The sequence below is a fragment of the Camellia sinensis genome, chromosome 15 (genome assembly GCF_055761805.1).
Source record: "Camellia sinensis isolate YWXY chromosome 15, ASM5576180v1, whole genome shotgun sequence".
Taxonomy (NCBI): domain Eukaryota; kingdom Viridiplantae; phylum Streptophyta; class Magnoliopsida; order Ericales; family Theaceae; genus Camellia; species Camellia sinensis.
Window position 1 is genome coordinate 120,810,589 of NC_138975.1, and position 16,647 is coordinate 120,827,235.

At 38.0% G+C, this 16,647-nt stretch overlaps 1 protein-coding gene across 4 annotated transcripts in view; it reads left to right on the forward strand.

Annotated features, from left to right (window-relative positions):
* Positions 1 to 16,647, forward strand: part of LOC114310486 (U5 small nuclear ribonucleoprotein helicase) — a 58,916-nt gene that overhangs the window by 10,419 nt on the left and 31,850 nt on the right. For 3 of the 4 annotated variants that reach the window (XM_028256483.2, XM_028256480.2, XM_082909555.1), the window contains exons 10-20: positions 1,416 to 1,487; positions 1,560 to 1,676; positions 1,768 to 1,929; positions 3,501 to 3,566; positions 3,735 to 3,887; positions 3,970 to 4,053; positions 12,168 to 12,242; positions 12,333 to 12,464; positions 12,549 to 12,614; positions 14,095 to 14,160; positions 14,272 to 14,394. In XM_028256483.2, coding sequence (XP_028112284.2) covers positions 1,416 to 1,487; positions 1,560 to 1,676; positions 1,768 to 1,929; positions 3,501 to 3,566; positions 3,735 to 3,887; positions 3,970 to 4,053; positions 12,168 to 12,242; positions 12,333 to 12,464; positions 12,549 to 12,614; positions 14,095 to 14,160; positions 14,272 to 14,394 — 1,116 coding nt within the window. The remainder of the gene's footprint in view (positions 1 to 1,415; positions 1,488 to 1,559; positions 1,677 to 1,767; positions 1,930 to 3,500; positions 3,567 to 3,734; positions 3,888 to 3,969; positions 4,054 to 12,167; positions 12,243 to 12,332; positions 12,465 to 12,548; positions 12,615 to 14,094; positions 14,161 to 14,271; positions 14,395 to 16,647) is intronic. The other variant, XM_028256482.2, reaches the window with a different exon arrangement.

Here is a 16,647-nt window from a genome sequence, read left to right on the forward strand (position 1 = left end):
GAAAATCTATAAATATCTGAAGCACATTATCTTGATTATTAAGTAAAAGTTAAGAAGATTAAAATCACTATTTGTAAAATGAAGACACGATGCATAAAGGAGATCTGGATATGATACATTTTAAAATTTGAATGTAATAATTTTAAAAAATTCGAAACTGTAACTGCACTAATATTTGAGGGACATAGAAGATTTTTCAAGAGAATTAGGAATAAATTAGGAAGCAGAGTGTTTTACTTAAATAAATAGAATTTATGTTTAGCCATTGAAGTCAAAGACGGCCAACTAAAGCAGAAAGAACTTTTAAACTTGGGATGAATAATGTTAATTTCCAAGAGAGAACTTTGAATATTATTATGGCCTTGTAAATGGAGTTTTTTGCGAACAAAATATTAGAAGGCTTTGGAACATTCGTTGGTTTCATATTAAACAGTGTTCAATGGCTCTGTCCATGCTACGTACTGTGGTGGTAATCTTGAACATTGTTTTCATTTATTATGTCTTTACTTGGGCACTGCCATAGCATTATCGTTTGCATGCATATGCAGATTTTGTGTTCACTTGATCTTGAACCCCATACAATTTACGCAGAAGGGATTTTACACCCTAGCAAGATATTTTTATCCTATTGGTAATGTCATTTGAATGGTGATTTCTTTTGAGTAGAGCAGTTTGTCACGTACCGACTCATTAGGGATGCGAGTTCTACACCAAGCACCTTGCAAGTGCATTAGTTTGTGAGTAGCAAGGCAGGGAGGGTAGATCCCTATCGCATCTCCTGGGTTGGTCCGTGTGCATAATTCATGGGGTATGTAGTACCACTCGTGGAGTCGGTTTCTTGGGAGGATGACAAGCGCCCAGTCTGTGATAAGTGGTATCAGAGCCAGCCTAGGGGCACTGTGATGGGGACGGTACGTGGGACGTACACCAAGCACCTTCATTGTGGGGTCTGTACCAAGGGTGGTGTCCACGCCAAGGCGTGGTTCTCATGGGTAGGGAAACGGACAAGCATGAAGGCATGTAGGGTAATGTCCCCCTGACGAGGGCGTTAGGTATTGGCGATGGAAGCATGTCACGTACCGACTCATTAGGAATGCGAGTTCTACACTAAGCACCTTGCAAGCGCATTAGTTTGTGAGCAGCAAGGCAGACAGGGTAGATCCCTATTGCATCTCTTGGGTTGGTCCATGGGCATAATTCCTCGTGGAGCCGGCTTCTTTGAAGGATGACAAGCGCCCAGTCCTTGACAAGTTGGTGTGATACTATGAATCTCACTCCTAACCTTCTAATGTGAATTTTGTTTTGTAGATTACCTTACTACACAATCTGATTATATAATCTTTTTTGAGCTTTAATTTAACTTTTTCTTGCAATTCAGTAATTCTATGGTCAATGAAGCAAATGTTTTGTGGCAGATTGGACAGCACTTCAAAGACGGGTACTTGCATAAAGATGAATTTAAGATAGTTTATGTTGCTCCCATGAAGGTATGACTACTTGTTTTACTGTAATGTTTATCGTTTGGCTGAGTGCTAATTGCTGGTTATTTCCCTTTTAAGGCATTAGCTGCAGAGGTTACCTCCACTTTTAGCCATCGTTTATCTCCTTTAAATATAACAGTGAAAGAGCTTACTGGAGACATGCAACTTTCTAAGAGTGAACTTGAAGTCACTCAGGTTATTTTCTACTCATATGAGATATGGTTTGTTTTGCTGGGGCATGTAGACTACAACTTGTGGTTTCATCTTACCTTTTAATTTCAATCAGATGATTGTGACAACGCCTGAGAAATGGGATGTCATTACTCGTAAAAGTAGTGACATGTCGCTTTCAATGCTCGTGAAACTCCTAATTATTGATGAAGTACATCTTTTGAACGATGATAGAGGCCCTGTAATAGAAGCATTAGTTGCTCGTACCCTTCGTCAGGTAAAGTTTCACTGGCATCATGTGTTTTCCTTGCAAATAATTATTCTTTAAATTACTGTAAGTTGGAAGCATCTGTTTGCCTGCAACTTTTATCATAGAGGTTGGTTGCACCATATTGGCCATGCTTCTAATCCAAAAGAATGAAGGCACATCCTTTTCTGTTCTTCTTTCAGCCCAGAAAATCATAATCAGCTTGCTTGGTTCCATTTTTCCAAAAACACTTTTCAGAAAATTCTAATTTCTTATTTTCCGTGTTTTTTTGTTTTTATTGATTTTTAAAAATATTTTAAGCAATTTTTTTACTTTTTAGACACACCTAACATAAATACACCTATAAAGTAAAAAAAATCTTTTAAAAATTTACTAAATACCAAAAATACAAAAAAAAAAAAAAAATACAAGAATTTAGTACATTTTTTTTGTATTTTTATGTATTTATTAATTTTTAAAAATATTTTTTCACAATTTTTTTACTCTTTAGATACATCTAAGTAAGGTGCATCTAAAAAAGTAAAAAAATGTTTAAAATTTTAAAAATATTCACTAAAAACAAAAAATACGAAAACCAAAAAACTCAGTTTTCAAAAAACTTAATCCAGAAAACTCAAACCAAACGCACTGAATATTTTTTGTCTTCATAATTTGGGTATTGAGGTTGCTATACTTGTTTTCTTTTCTGGTGGACTCATTCTTGATCTTATTTTCAAAATTTCTAGTACTTGTGTCTTATATATATGCTCATCCAATCCCAAGTCCATGGAGGTTGATAATATGTCAAAGACAAGTATATATATCCTTGAGTTAAACCCTTGTTAAACATAAGCACTGAAATTTTAAGATGCTATCTCATAGCAGTCCTTCATGGTGAATGTTTTCTAGTGATTGCCTTGTCTGCAGTACATGGGTAACAGTTCCTGCACCATTGGAATGTATAACAAATGATTTTTCGAATAAAATTTCAAGAATACAGTGTCGAACTAGTTTGCTCACTGCTTACTTTGAATTGCGAAGAAGGTCAATAGTATCTGACTATTGTTTATGAGATGCTTTGAAGATCTCTCTCTCTCTCTCTCTCTCACACACACACACACACACACACACCCCAAGGTTGAAATGTATGGAAATCTTTCTCTTTTGGTTGATGTACTTTTCAGATTTCGTTTTTTGTTTGTGTTCATGATCATAATTTCTTTATCTTTCTTGGCATTAACAGTTTTCCTATTTCAGATTTTCGTTTTGGATGTTAGTTTTCTTCAATGACCTTGTAATTTGCTGAGTTGCATTCTAAAACATGTTTTACATGCTATAGGCCTCGTTTGGGGAGTAATTATTTTAGCCAAAAAGTCAAAAAATCACTTTAAGTTATCATATCACTCTCTCTACTTTTCTGCGTATCTTTTCGTAAAAAGTCAAGAAGTTACTAAAATAGCCTGTTCCCAAATGAGGCCTTGTAGAATTGTGTGTCATGAATTTCAACCTAGTCCAATTTAAGTGCATTTACGGACGTAACTTGAAAATTGAAAATTGTAATGTATCTTGTTCTTAAAATGTATTTCTGATGTTTGTGACAGGTAGAATCCACACAGACCATGATACGTATTGTGGGCCTCTCTGCTACTCTGCCTAACTATTTAGAGGTTTGTTCTTTCAGCTATCTACCTTTTTATAAAGTTTGTTTGACCACCCACTTGACATGTGGAATATATATACATGTATAACAACATACATATATACAATATCAGTTAACTATATTTATGTCTCTGTGCATGTTAACTATATGCTGTTGTGCCCTTATAACCCTCCAGGTTGCTCAGTTTCTAAGGGTGAATCCAGATAAGGGTCTTTTCTTCTTTGATTCCAGCTACCGTCCAGTGCCTCTTGCACAACAGTATATTGGAATTAGTGAGCACAACTTTCAGGCTCGCAACAATCTGTTGAATGAAATATGCTACAATAAGGTCTTTTACACATGGGCTCTCTATTTTGCAATATTTTGTTGGATTCGCCATTTATTGGGTCAAATGTCAATTTTTGTGCCAGGTGGTTGATTCATTAAAACAAGGGCATCAGGCAATGGTTTTCGTACATTCACGGAAAGACACAGGGAAAACAGCTGACAAATTGGTATACACTTCTTCTCTACTTTCATTTTTCTGGCAGCTGTTGGAAAAGGTTATCTTTCAATTTATCAACTGAATATGTTAGTTTTTATTGATACGAAATGCAATTTTGTTTGGGGTTTGGTCCGAAAATTGGAAATGTAATTAGAGATTAAAATCACAAGAAGATGGAAATTATGAAAAACTTTCAGAGGTAGAACAACATTTTAAACAATACACAAGAGATGACCTAAAACAACCAAACAAATGAAATGCTGAGTGTCATAAAATAGGTAAAAATCCCTAATTGGAAAGTTGTTGTATTTGCAAGCGACATCAATGTAGTGGAGGCCAGAGAGTGTGTTTGGCAGTTGATTGGCAATGAAGATGGAGGGATTGTGACATGGAGGTGCTTTATTTCTCTGCTGACAGCATGGTGGAGTATTTAGGTAGATGCCTAGTTGGCCAATTTGGGAGAGGAGATTCCAATATTCCAATCCAATTTTGAAGGCTGGGGCTATTAAGAACTAGATGGTCAAAAATTCTGAGGTTTCGGTACGTGTTGACCTTTTGGATGGTGGTGGTGCTTTTTACCTCTTCATTGTTTTGTCGAACAGGAAAGCTCATCATATTATGGAGAAGGAATAGAGTTTTGGAGGTTAGCAGTTATTTATTTGTTTGGTGGGCTCTAGCGGGAAGTTGCCATAGTCCTTCACGGGGTCTCAAGAATTTCAACTTTGCTACAAATTCCTACTTATCTACCAATTGTTTTACCAACCACACATTGATGTAGGGCCCACACCGTGTGTTCGTAAAAAATTCAGTAATTTTATCCCCAAGGGGTTGGCCTGGTGGCAAGGCCTTGGGGGTATGCTCTCTCCAAGGTTCAAGGATCGAAATCTCTTAGGTGCTAACAATTTCTTGGGGCCATCGGATTGGGAAAAAGCCCTTGAATTAATCGTGGTGCACCTGCGGGAAACTCTTTGTTGAGAGCCTGTGTACCCTTGAGAATTAGTTGGGTTTTGATCTAGACACCCCGGTGCCAATCAAAAAAAAGAAAAAAAAAAAAGTTGGGACTTGTATCTTTTCATTGAGAATTTTGGGTGAGGGTGAAGGCGTTGTGATGTAGAACAAAGTGGCTTAAGATTTTTTGAAACAGTTGGATAGACAAAAATCAAGGAAGAATGCTAGATTGATTACCTAGAATAAAACTTTACTTAATTGTTTTATTTGATTAGCAAGAATAAATAGTTGCTTTTATAGTTTTTACTTGATTGGAAAGATTTAGATTGTTTTCTAATTTTAGATTGCTTAGAATAGGTTATTTCCTAATTTTTAGATTCCTTGGTTTCCAAGATTTGGTTTTTTATAAATACTTATATAAGCCTTAAATTAATGACGTCTTTTTTTATTAATAATATTAAGAGTTTTCTCTTCCTTGTGGATTCTACGTTCTATCTTTCTTGTGGATTTGAGAGCTCCTATCATCTACTAGAACGATATCTAGTTTCACGTGTGTATGTCGTTGTGTTAAAAAATACTGTATTATTGATTGATATCTTGATTGATTGATTTGATATATTACAAGATTGATTAATTACAATTCCTATACAATCTATATATAGAAGAAAATGTGGTAGTAGGTGTAGTGGAGGTGATAGTGGGTTAGGTGAAGTGGAGTGTGTGGTGAAGTGGAGGTAGGTGAAGTGAAGTGTGTAGTGGAGTAGGTGAAGGTAAAGATGGGAAATTCTAACAGCCCCCCGCAAACTCAAGGAGGAGAGAAACGAACCAACTTGAGTTTGGAGAGAGTAACAAAACAAGAAAATACATAAAAATAAAAAAGGATAGGAGACACTGTATGGTCGTGTCAGACCGTTGGTGAAGACACTGTATGGGGTGTCATAACGTTGTAGAGGACACTGTATGGTGGTGTCAGACCGATGTAGAAGACAGTTTATGGGGTCATGTCGGACCGTTGTAGAAGACAGTTGTGACAGTTTACGGAGTCTTGCTGGACCCTTGTAGAAACTAACCGGAATCAATGTCGGGACAGTTTACAGAGTCTTGTCGGACCCATAAAGGAGCTAACCGGAATCAATGTCGGGACAGTTTACAGAGTCTTGTCGGACCCTTGTAGAAACGAACCGGAATCTATGTCGGGACAGTTTACAGAGTCTTGTCGGACCCATAAAGGAGCTAACCGGAATCAATGTCGGGACAGTTTACAGAGTCTTGTCGGACCCTTGTAAAAGTTGCACCCTCAAAAGGTGTGCCTAATTTTGTCAAAAGGCGTGCCATCAAAAAAGCGTGCCCAATTCATCAAAAGGCGTGCCATCAAAAGGCGTGTCCACTTTATCAAAAAATGTGCCATGAAAAGGCGTGCCAGTTTGTCGGGCGGCAAGAGGCGCGCGATGCGCGTGGCTGGCCCTGGCTATTTAAAACAAGGTTGAGGCGAAGGCTGTGCATACGAGTCTGAAACCTCTGAACGCTCGGAGAGCTTGGCTCTGCAAAGCTTGAAACACCCGGAAACCAACCCTTCGCTGAAACACTTAGCAACTCAAAAAACATGGCCTCTTCTTCCCGTCCAGTTACCCAGAACCTGCTCACGCTCTTTCCAGAACTGAACGAGCCCACAAGAGAAATAACTGGTGCGGTGGCCAGTGAACCGCAACCAAACACCTCTGGTTTTGCTCCATTGAACTTTCCGATGCGGTCGGTGGAGCAAAAAATGGCGATGCAAACTGATATTGAGGCTAATCAGTATACTCTGAAGTCATGCGTGGAAACCATGACGGCGGTCACAAATTTGTCGAACCGGCTGCAGAGTAGGACAAATGAGGTGTAGCATTTAAACTCCCAGCTGGCTCTGCTCCAACGCATGTATAAGGATGCGCGAGCAGAGATAAGCGTGCTAAGGGCAGAAAACAAGGAGCTGAAGCGGAAGGCCACCGTGATGTTCCGATTTGGAGGTCCCCCATATGCTGCAGTGGAGGAGTATGGGGGAGTGATCATGCCCAGTGGAGTGGGAAACACGGAGGCAACACCGGCAAGGGCCGCCCAGGACGGAGGCAAGAAGAAGAGACCGGCGGCATAGTAGAGAAGACAAATCCCAATGTTTTTTTTTGTTTTTTTTTGTTTTGTTTTTTTTTTTTTTTTTGTGTGTTGTTGTGAAATGGTGATCGGGGTAAGCCCTAACATGAATAAAATGAGTGTGGTAGCAGTTCTGCTACTTCTGCTGGTTTTTTTTTTTTTTTTTTTTTTATGGTGTTTTGGTGAATAATAAAAAGAACATAAAATAAAAAATAGATAAAAAAAAAATGTGCGGATGAGTGTGCATGTGGATGGGTGTGCATGTGGGTGTCTGCCGTGTGTGTGTGGATATGTGTTAATCAGCAAGACTTTTATGTTATTTTTTATTTATTTATTTATTTATTTATTTTTTTTGAATAAAATAAAATAAAGAAAAGTAAAGTGGGTTTTATATATATATATATATTGAGAGAGTGGGAAACAAAGGGAATAATGAATATGATGAAAGTGGTTTGGATAAAAATAATGGAGTTTGAAAGCAGACGGAGGAGAGAGATTTTTTTTTTTTTTTTTTTTTTTATAATATAATAAAAAGATATATATATATATATATATATATATATATATATATATATATATATATATATATATATATATATAAACAATGAAAGTGGAGAATAAAGGGTGCACCAATAAGCTGTATAGATGCAAAGTGAGGAGAGAGAGTGGGTGTGTGTATGTGCTTTGTGAGAAAAAAAGACAGACCATGCGTATGTGCTGTATAGATGCAGAGAGCTTTTTTTTTTTTTTTTTTTTTTTTTTTATTCTCCCCCTTCTTTGACCATGCGTGCTCCTTTTCTCTCTGTCGGTTTGGGGGAGATCAGCGTCTGCTTCACCGGCAATGATCGAAAGAGGGTTTTTGTCCAGATCAGTTCCAGAGGAGGTACTCTCATGGTGGTTTTGCTTTTCGATCCAGATCGAGAAAAGGGTCGTTGATTCGAGTTCTACAGAGAGCGATATCGAAGACGATTTCTAGAGGGCAAAACTCCATTGTCGCGCCGATTAAAAGCGTTATTTCTATGAAAGAACAGGATTGGATTGTTGGGTCTGAGAAGCAAAATGAACTCACAGTCAGTAGTGTGAATAATCTGAGCAGTGATGGTAGTGTAGACGATGATGATTCACTGGAGAATCAGAATCTTCAATGGGCACAAGGGAGAGCTGGGGAGGATCGAGTCCATGTGGTTGTTTCGGAGAAACATGGATGGGCTTTCGTTGGAATTTATGATGGATTCAACGGCCCTGATGCGCCTGATTACCTTCTCTCGAATCTGTACTCTGCTGTTCATAAGGAGCTCAAGGGTTTGTTATGGGATGACAAGAACGAGTCTTCCAATTGTGGTTCTCTGGTAGGTGAGCAAGACGAGTGAGTGCCACCGAGTGCTGTCGAGACAGAGGCTCAAAGGCTAAAGGAGAGGATGGTTGAACTGGATTCTTCCATTTCTTCTTTAGGAAGTTAAGTCGAGGTGATGAGGTGGTTGAACCCAGAAGGCTAACCGAGAACTTGGCTTTTGCAGGTAGCAGAGGCGGTGGAACCAGCATACGAGTGACTTTCGGGGTTGTAATAACAGGTGGTGGTGGTAACTCCAAACGAGGATATGCCGATTCTATTAGTGATATTGGATCCACTGAAATTTGCCTCTCCTGTTGTAGGCTCCCTATTTTGACCAACATATTAGTGGACAAGAAATCAGAATCGGGAAATTCATAGTCGGTTTCATGATCCGATTGCAAAGTGTCTGAAGGAGGAGGCTTGCTTGTGTGGCCATACCAGAGACAGAGAGAGAGAGAGAGAGAGAGAGAGATGAAGCTGGATGGGTATGTAGAAGTCCGGCGGGCGGCCAAGGTGAGGCTGCCGCCCGCCGGTGAAGCAGAATTACTAGCTTCTTAACTTTGCTCTGATACCATGTTAAAAAATACTGTATTATTGATTGATATCTTGATTGATTGATTTGATATATTACAAGATTGATTAATTACAATTCCTATACAATCTATATATAGAAGAAAATGTGGTAGTAGGTGTAGTGGAGGTGATAGTGGGTTAGGTGAAGTGGAGTGTGTGGTGAAGTGGAGGTAGGTGAAGTGAAGTGTGTAGTGGAGTAGGTGAAGGTAAAGATGGGAAATTCTAACACGTTGCGTCATTTTGCTTGCCCATTTGTGTGATGACGAGATTTTGAGAGTTATTAGAGATCTTTGTGGTGTTGTTTTGGTTGTTGGAATATATGATGGCAAGGCACCATTATAAGTGGGTTCATATTAAGGGCAACGGGGAGGCAAAGGTGAGGGCTTGTTGGGTGGTTTTTGTTATGAAAACTAGGGTGGGCAAAGTTAGGTCCTCGTGTTGATTTCAGTTTATCTATTGCCGAAGTGGAATCAGCTTCGGTGCAATTGGAGGAGATGGTGGCAAGTGGTCCTCAATTGCATTTGGTGCATGGTAAGCACTAAGGTCCTATAGAGGTGCACTCGTGGTGTGTGGTTGTAGATTTGAATTTTGAAATACAGCAGAGGCCAACTGTCTTCGTAATGTGGTAAAGGTATGGTTTGCCACTGGTGTGCCAGTTGGTGGATATGATATGAGTCAGTCTTGGGCAAGCAGTATCTTGGGTCGGGGTGTGGTTTTAACGCTCTAATTACGCCAAGGCTTGTTCTAGGCTTATTGTTGGTGGGTAGATTGCAAGAATAGGCCCAATTCTGGTGGGCTTGTGTGGAGGCCCAAATTTATCATTGTTTATGAGGTTGTTCTGTTAGGTCCTAAAGCCATAGATTTGGCCGCTAGGCTTGAGCGGATAATCATCAGGGCCTTGTTTAGGGAAAGGAGAAGTAGCTCAGTATTGAGGGGGATTAAGATATAAAGATGATATATTGGGCCACTGTCTAAATGGCCAGTCTAACCTTATGAAAAGGTCTAAGTTAGTTGAGGAGCAAGCACGGCCATCTTAGTTGCTTCTTTCTCAAACTTTGCAGCTCACATCTCTTGGTCTACTAAAGAAGGTGCTTCATCATCTTTGACATGATGCTGTGTGTGGGAGGCTTGCAATAGGGAGATCCAAGCTACCGGTCACAATGTTGATTTGGAGACAAAATCTAGGATGCGATGAGGTAGGTTTTCCTTTTGAATCTTTCTAGGATTTTGAGGGAGTTGTGAAGGGAATGAGGGAACTTGGTGACATAGAAGGTTGATGGCATAGTGATAGTGTGGAAGAACAGAGTGGGTGTCTGGCTATTGTGTTGAAGAAAGAGGGGGAGGGGGACCCAAGACCTATGAAGCACGGATACGGACACGGACAGGGACACGGACACGGACATGGACATGGGACACGGCAATTTTAAAAAAATGGGGACACGGACACGGCTGGGGACACGGCAAAATTTTTTTTATATAAATATTTTTATTTTAATACAAGTTAATTATTTTATTTAATTATTATATTTTTAAATAAATATGATTCTATTAATTTTTTATTTTATTTTGTTTTATCTACTTTTTTTTTATTAATATATGTATATATATTATATAAAATATAAGATATAAGATATGTTTTTTTATTAATATTAAATAAATACATATATACATATATATATTATATACCTAATAGACATATTATACATGAATCAGATATATATATATATATATATATTATATACCTAATAGATACATTAAATGTAATAGATACATGAATCGAATCAGATCAGAGGAGAGAGAGGGCGATCGACGCGAGAGCAAGAGAGAGCGATCGATGCGAGAGCGAGAGCGAGAGACGCGAGCGAGAAGGAAGGCCAGAGAGAGGGACGAGAGAGAGAGAGAGAGAGACTTACTGATGGAGATCGACAGGCGAGTCAAGGTCGAGGTCATGGATGGAGGTCGATCGCAATCGTCTGGGGTGTTCGATCGACTGATGGAGCTTGGAGCTTCGATCTTCGACTGGATTCATGGAGCTTCGATCTTCGACAGTTTGTCTCTCTTCACTCTCTTCCTTCACACTCTCTCCTTTGTCTCTTCCTACTTGCCGTGTCTCACGCCGTGTCCAGATCTGGACACGCGTGTCCCCTACAAGAAAAACAATTAAATTAAAGGGACACGGCAGATGGCGTGTCCCGTACGTGTCCCCGGTGTGTCCCCGTGTCCGACACCGCCACGGCGCTGATTTTGCCGTGTCTATGCTTCATAGCCCAAGACTATAGTTATGAGTCACACTATCTAGGAGGTTTCACAGTCAGTGGAGTTTCTCACAAAGGCAGGATATATGGCTATGAGCAGCACTTCAGATGCTTTGCTGGAGGTGGGGGAACCAAGTTTGGTTTTTGATGGCACTCCAGTTAGGGTAGGGATTGTAAGGGAGGTTCTTGAATCTCTGGATTGCACTCTGGTGACCATAATAGCTTTAGGAAAGGTCAATTTAGAGGAAGACTGGCTGGGAGGGGTTAGTTTCGACCAGGTTGTTGTGTTGGAATGGGTGTTAAAGTGCATACGGGATTTCTATGAGTTCTTAGAGATGTCTCATGAGGATTTTGCGGAGGCCATGAAACTTTTTGAACCTTGTTGGCCATGAAACTTTGTGGAGGAATCAAAGCAAGGGGAGGCTACCTAAGAGACCTTTTGTAGGAGCTAAATGCAGCCAAATCACTTATAACTTATAAGTAATCAAAAGCATCCTTTTCAGTAGTACAGAAGCTACAAGAAAAGTGAAACAAGAACCTTCATTTAGAGCTCCTCATCCATGTAAAACTTGTGATGGAAGTGTGTTTCTCCTTTGAATATAATAATCCCAAACCGTGGCCAATAATGTATCTAGGATCTCTTAGATTCTGTTATTAATTTCACAAATTGTGTTCCTGCTTCTACTTTGTTGTTTCATTATCTTGACTTTTCATTTTGCAAAGTTGTAAGGTCTTACAAATGCTTCCATCAACAAACTTGCTGTGTTATATTTGTAGTTTGAAAATGACGTCATATCAGATATATTTGTATGTATGGTTGGGAAGATGGAAACTTCATGCATAATTTGCTTCCACCGTCAGATTTATTATGTATAATATATATTTCAGGTCGAACTTGCCCAGAAGAATGGTGAATTGGAGGTCTTTATGAATGATACACATCCACAGTTTGAATTGATCAAGGCAAGGATGTTGTGTCCTTCATTTGTTTGGCACACTCCATCTGTAGTTAATTTTTTTTTTTTGTTGGATAACCGTATTTATGCATTTCAGAGGGATGTTTTGAAGTCCAGAAACAAGCAGCTTGTTCAACTCTTTGAACATGGAATTGGAATCCATCATGCTGGGATGCTACGTGCCGATAGAGGTTTGACTGAACGCCTTTTTTCCGATGGACTCTTGAAGGTAAGTACTCTCACCTTTGAGCTTAGTGTTATTTCATTTTCATGGGTATGCCTTTTTTCAAACCTCTGTGTATAATTGCTTTAGGTACTTGTTTGCACAGCAACTTTGGCATGGGGAGTAAATCTACCTGCTCACACTGTTGTGATTAAGGTTTGTTCAATAATTGAATATTGGCCCATTTTGATGGTTGAACCTATACCTTTTATGGTGTCAATGTTGCATGGCTTGTTTGCAAGAGAAGGATCAATCTGGGAATTTTATATAGGGTCTGCTTTGATATTTCATAATCATGTTTAGTTTTACTTCTGAGGTTTTTGTTGTTATATATGTTTTTGTCATTTGTTTCTGTTGAGGTTTTCAAATTATTTTGCTTGTGCTATATGCATTACTTTTGTTCTTGCACCATTTGTTTACTTGTGTTAGACAGACCCATAATTGTTGCTCTAAGTTGGTTTAGATTAGCCTAAACAATTGAATTTGAGGTTCTTAGATTTGAAATGTGGTGTTAGTAGAATTAGATGACAATTAACAAACTGTATATATTTATGTACTATTTCTATCCAATGCAAGTTCAGTTTAGAGAATCTTTTATAGTTTGTGCAATGCACCCTTAACCCTTATATGCTGGCCATTTTCCATGTATAAAGTTTAATAATATTATTTTTTCATTGTTTAAAATAAAGTTTGTTTCGTGAGGAAAGCTTTGAATGGAGTGGCCCATTGTTTGGCAAGCTTTGCTGTGAGAGGTTCTGGGATATACTCTTGGGGACTCAGACCTCCATGGTGGCTGTTTTCTTCACTTCAGAAGGATGGTGGTCTCTTGATGTAACTTGTTTTCTATCTATGAAATTTACCGTTTCTTTTTGGCAAAAAAAGAAAGAAAAAAAAGAGTACCCCTACAAATTGTCCACTATCTTGTGACTGTAGTGTTTTTTGGGCATAATTTTTCTGTTTTCTTTATTCTTGTCCGACCATCATTAGGTGTGGCATCAGATCAACCAATATATTTGAATATTAGCAAAGCCACAAGTCAAGAAAAGTGGGGCAGGACTACTTGAATACTGTCTTAAGAGGCTGGATCAGTTTCCTACAATTTAGTACGGGGTAAGACTGCATATGTCTTGCCCTCTGCTTACACCACTAATGTCTGTACAAGTCATTGTCAATAATATCCCGGAGTTGAAGGTTTTTCGTTTAAGTCACTGTCAGTGAAGTCATAGCTGGTGCATTAAAATTCTGTTCTGCACAAAGATGCAGGCATGTGATTTTCTCAATGAGGAAAAGTGTTGGAGGTTACCTTGCCGTCAATTTCATCAGTCTTAAGCCACCATTCAAGAAATTATTCTTTCAATTTTAGTTGGTTTCTTCTGCCTCCATGTAACACCACTCTGGGACATGTTGTTCAAGAGCAGTATCTTTGAGAAAATTCTTGGGGGGTTGTGTTTTTTTCGGTGTAGGTGGCCAAATAGAATGCTTATGTCATTCAATTAATTATAGTAAGTTAGTAACCTCATCAAAAAAGCAACAATTGTGTGGAAGAAAAAAATACTATCTATAAACTTTTCATAGTATTTTTTATGTTTCTTCTGTGATCTTTTCTAATCTTGTTTTCTGCATGTTGTCACTCCAGGGAACTCAACTATATGATCCCAAGGCTGGTGGGTGGCGAGACCTGGGGATGCTTGATGTTATGCAGGTAAGAAGGGGTCTTCTTCTGGATTGAAAATTATTTGCAGTTTGGTGAATGCTAGTTTTTGATATTTAACATTTGCTACTCTCTGCAATTCTCGTGATACCTGTGTTACAGATCTTTGGACGTGCTGGAAGACCGCAGTTTGACAAAAGTGGTGAGGGCATTATAATCACAAGTCATGAAAAATTAGCCTACTATCTACGACTACTGACGTGTCAACTTCCCATTGAAAGTCAGGTAACTATTGGTATTTAATTGATTTTTAAATCTTTAAAATGTCTTATTAGGTGCACAATTGCAGTACCGTTGTGTTGTTTTTTTTCGCTTTCTTTTCCTACCTGCTTTTGAGTTTGGATAGCCAAAAGGAGTAGCAACATTCTGTCTTATCTGTTTGCTTCCCTTTAACTGCCTACTAGATGTTGAAATATGGATGCCATGGTGGAACAATTTGGGATGTGGATTAGTTAAATATTAAGATTCTCTGTGGTTTTTATTTCACAGTTGAGCTACTTGCCATGAGAATCTATTATTATTTTCTTGAAGCGTGTTTATTGTTGTCAGCATAGCTGTCAAATCGGGAGTCGAATCGTGAATCGAAATGGCCTCGTACCGAATTGTGAATCAAATCAAACCATGAATCGTAAAGATTTTCTGTGGTTTTTATTTCACAGTTGAACTACTTGTCATGAGAATCTATTATTATTTTCTTGAATCGTGTTTATTGTTGTCAACTTGTCAGTAGTTATATTTTGTATCTATAAGGATGGTTTTATACTCTGAGCTTCTATTAAAACCTTTTTTCTTTCTTTTGGTGGAATTAATTTATGCAAGTATATGTATATCTACAGATGTTTAATGTCAAACTAACTGGAAGTGCATGTTTTAGAATTCTAGTTTGGAATATAATAGATGGGAAATTTATGATGTGCACCCCTAAAAGGGGACACATCGTAAGAAAGTTATTTTTTTTTTTTTGGGTGGTGTGTTATATCAATTTGTGGTAAAAGTTATGAGCGGCGAATTTATGATGTGCACCCTAAAGTGAAAGGTGTTCTTTTTGTGGTGAGAAAAGTTACGTTATTTTATGGTTTATTACAAAATTTGTGGTGGTGTTATGAAGGGCATACTATATGCACCCTTTTAGAGGTGCACTAGGAAGCACAGATACGGATACGGGATACGGATACGACACGATACGGACACGGCGATACGGCAAAATTTGAAAAAGTAGGATACGGATACGGCGGGGATACGTTCATAAAAAATATTTTTTTCCACAATTTTTAGTAATGTAGAATACACAAAAATAAAACTTCAACAATTTTTAGTAATAGAACATACATAAAATAAAACTTCAAGCATTTTTAGTAATGTAACATACATAAAAATAAAACTTAAAACAAAAGACAACTTGATAAAAAAAGAGAGATTCCTATGAACTAAGAGTCTTCAACATCAATAGGTTCAACTTGTTCCCCTTCATCTTCAGTAAATATCACAGCTTCCATATCTGGTTCATCAAGAGAAAGACTTGCAATTTCAAGTAAGCCTGCACCCTCCAATGAATCAAAAGCATCTCCACCAACATCCCATAACTTGGATTCTCCTTCAATGTACTGTCGACTTCTCCTTGATAGGAGACGAAGATTGTTGTGCACAAAAACCAAATCTTCAGCACGTTGTGGTGTCATTTTGTTTCTTTTCATGGAATGAATAAAGGAGTAGGTGCTCCAATTCCTTTCACAGCATGATGAGGAACATGGCTGGCCAAGCAATTTTAATGCTAAAGATTGAAGCATAGGAGCAGGAGACCCATGTGTAAACCACCAAATAAGTGGATCCAATACTCCTCTATCGATCTTTGAGTCAAAATCTCCAAACATATCCAAACCTCCTGAAAACTTGGCATATTCCACATTTACAACCCTTCTCTCCTCTAAATTTGGAAAGTATTTCTTGAAGCACTTGTTTCTCATACTTGAAATTTCTTCATCCCTATGAGGAGGGACACGATTGGGATTTTCATCAAGCCACGCTGAACTATAATACCTAGATTAGAACATTAGAATAATTTAAATTAACATGTCTTTAGGTGTTTATTTGAATAATTTATTTATTTATTTGTTTTAACCCTAAAGTTTATTTATTTATTTGTTTTATAAGTAATTTGAATAATTTTTAATAACTTTATTTCATTTATTTATTTGTTTTATAAGTAATTCATAAGTTTATTTATTTATTTATTTCATTTATTTCATTTATTTTTTTTTAGAGGGATATATATTTATTTCATTTATTTGATTTTATTTACAGAGTAACTAACTACACATAAAAAAATTAAAAAAAAAATAAATAAATAAATATGTAAACACAGACACGACGAAACAGGGGTAAACAAAAAATGGTCTCTCTCTCTCGATTAAACACAGAGACGAGACGACGAGATACAGATCGACCAAAAAACAGATCGATCGAGAGGACGAAACAGAT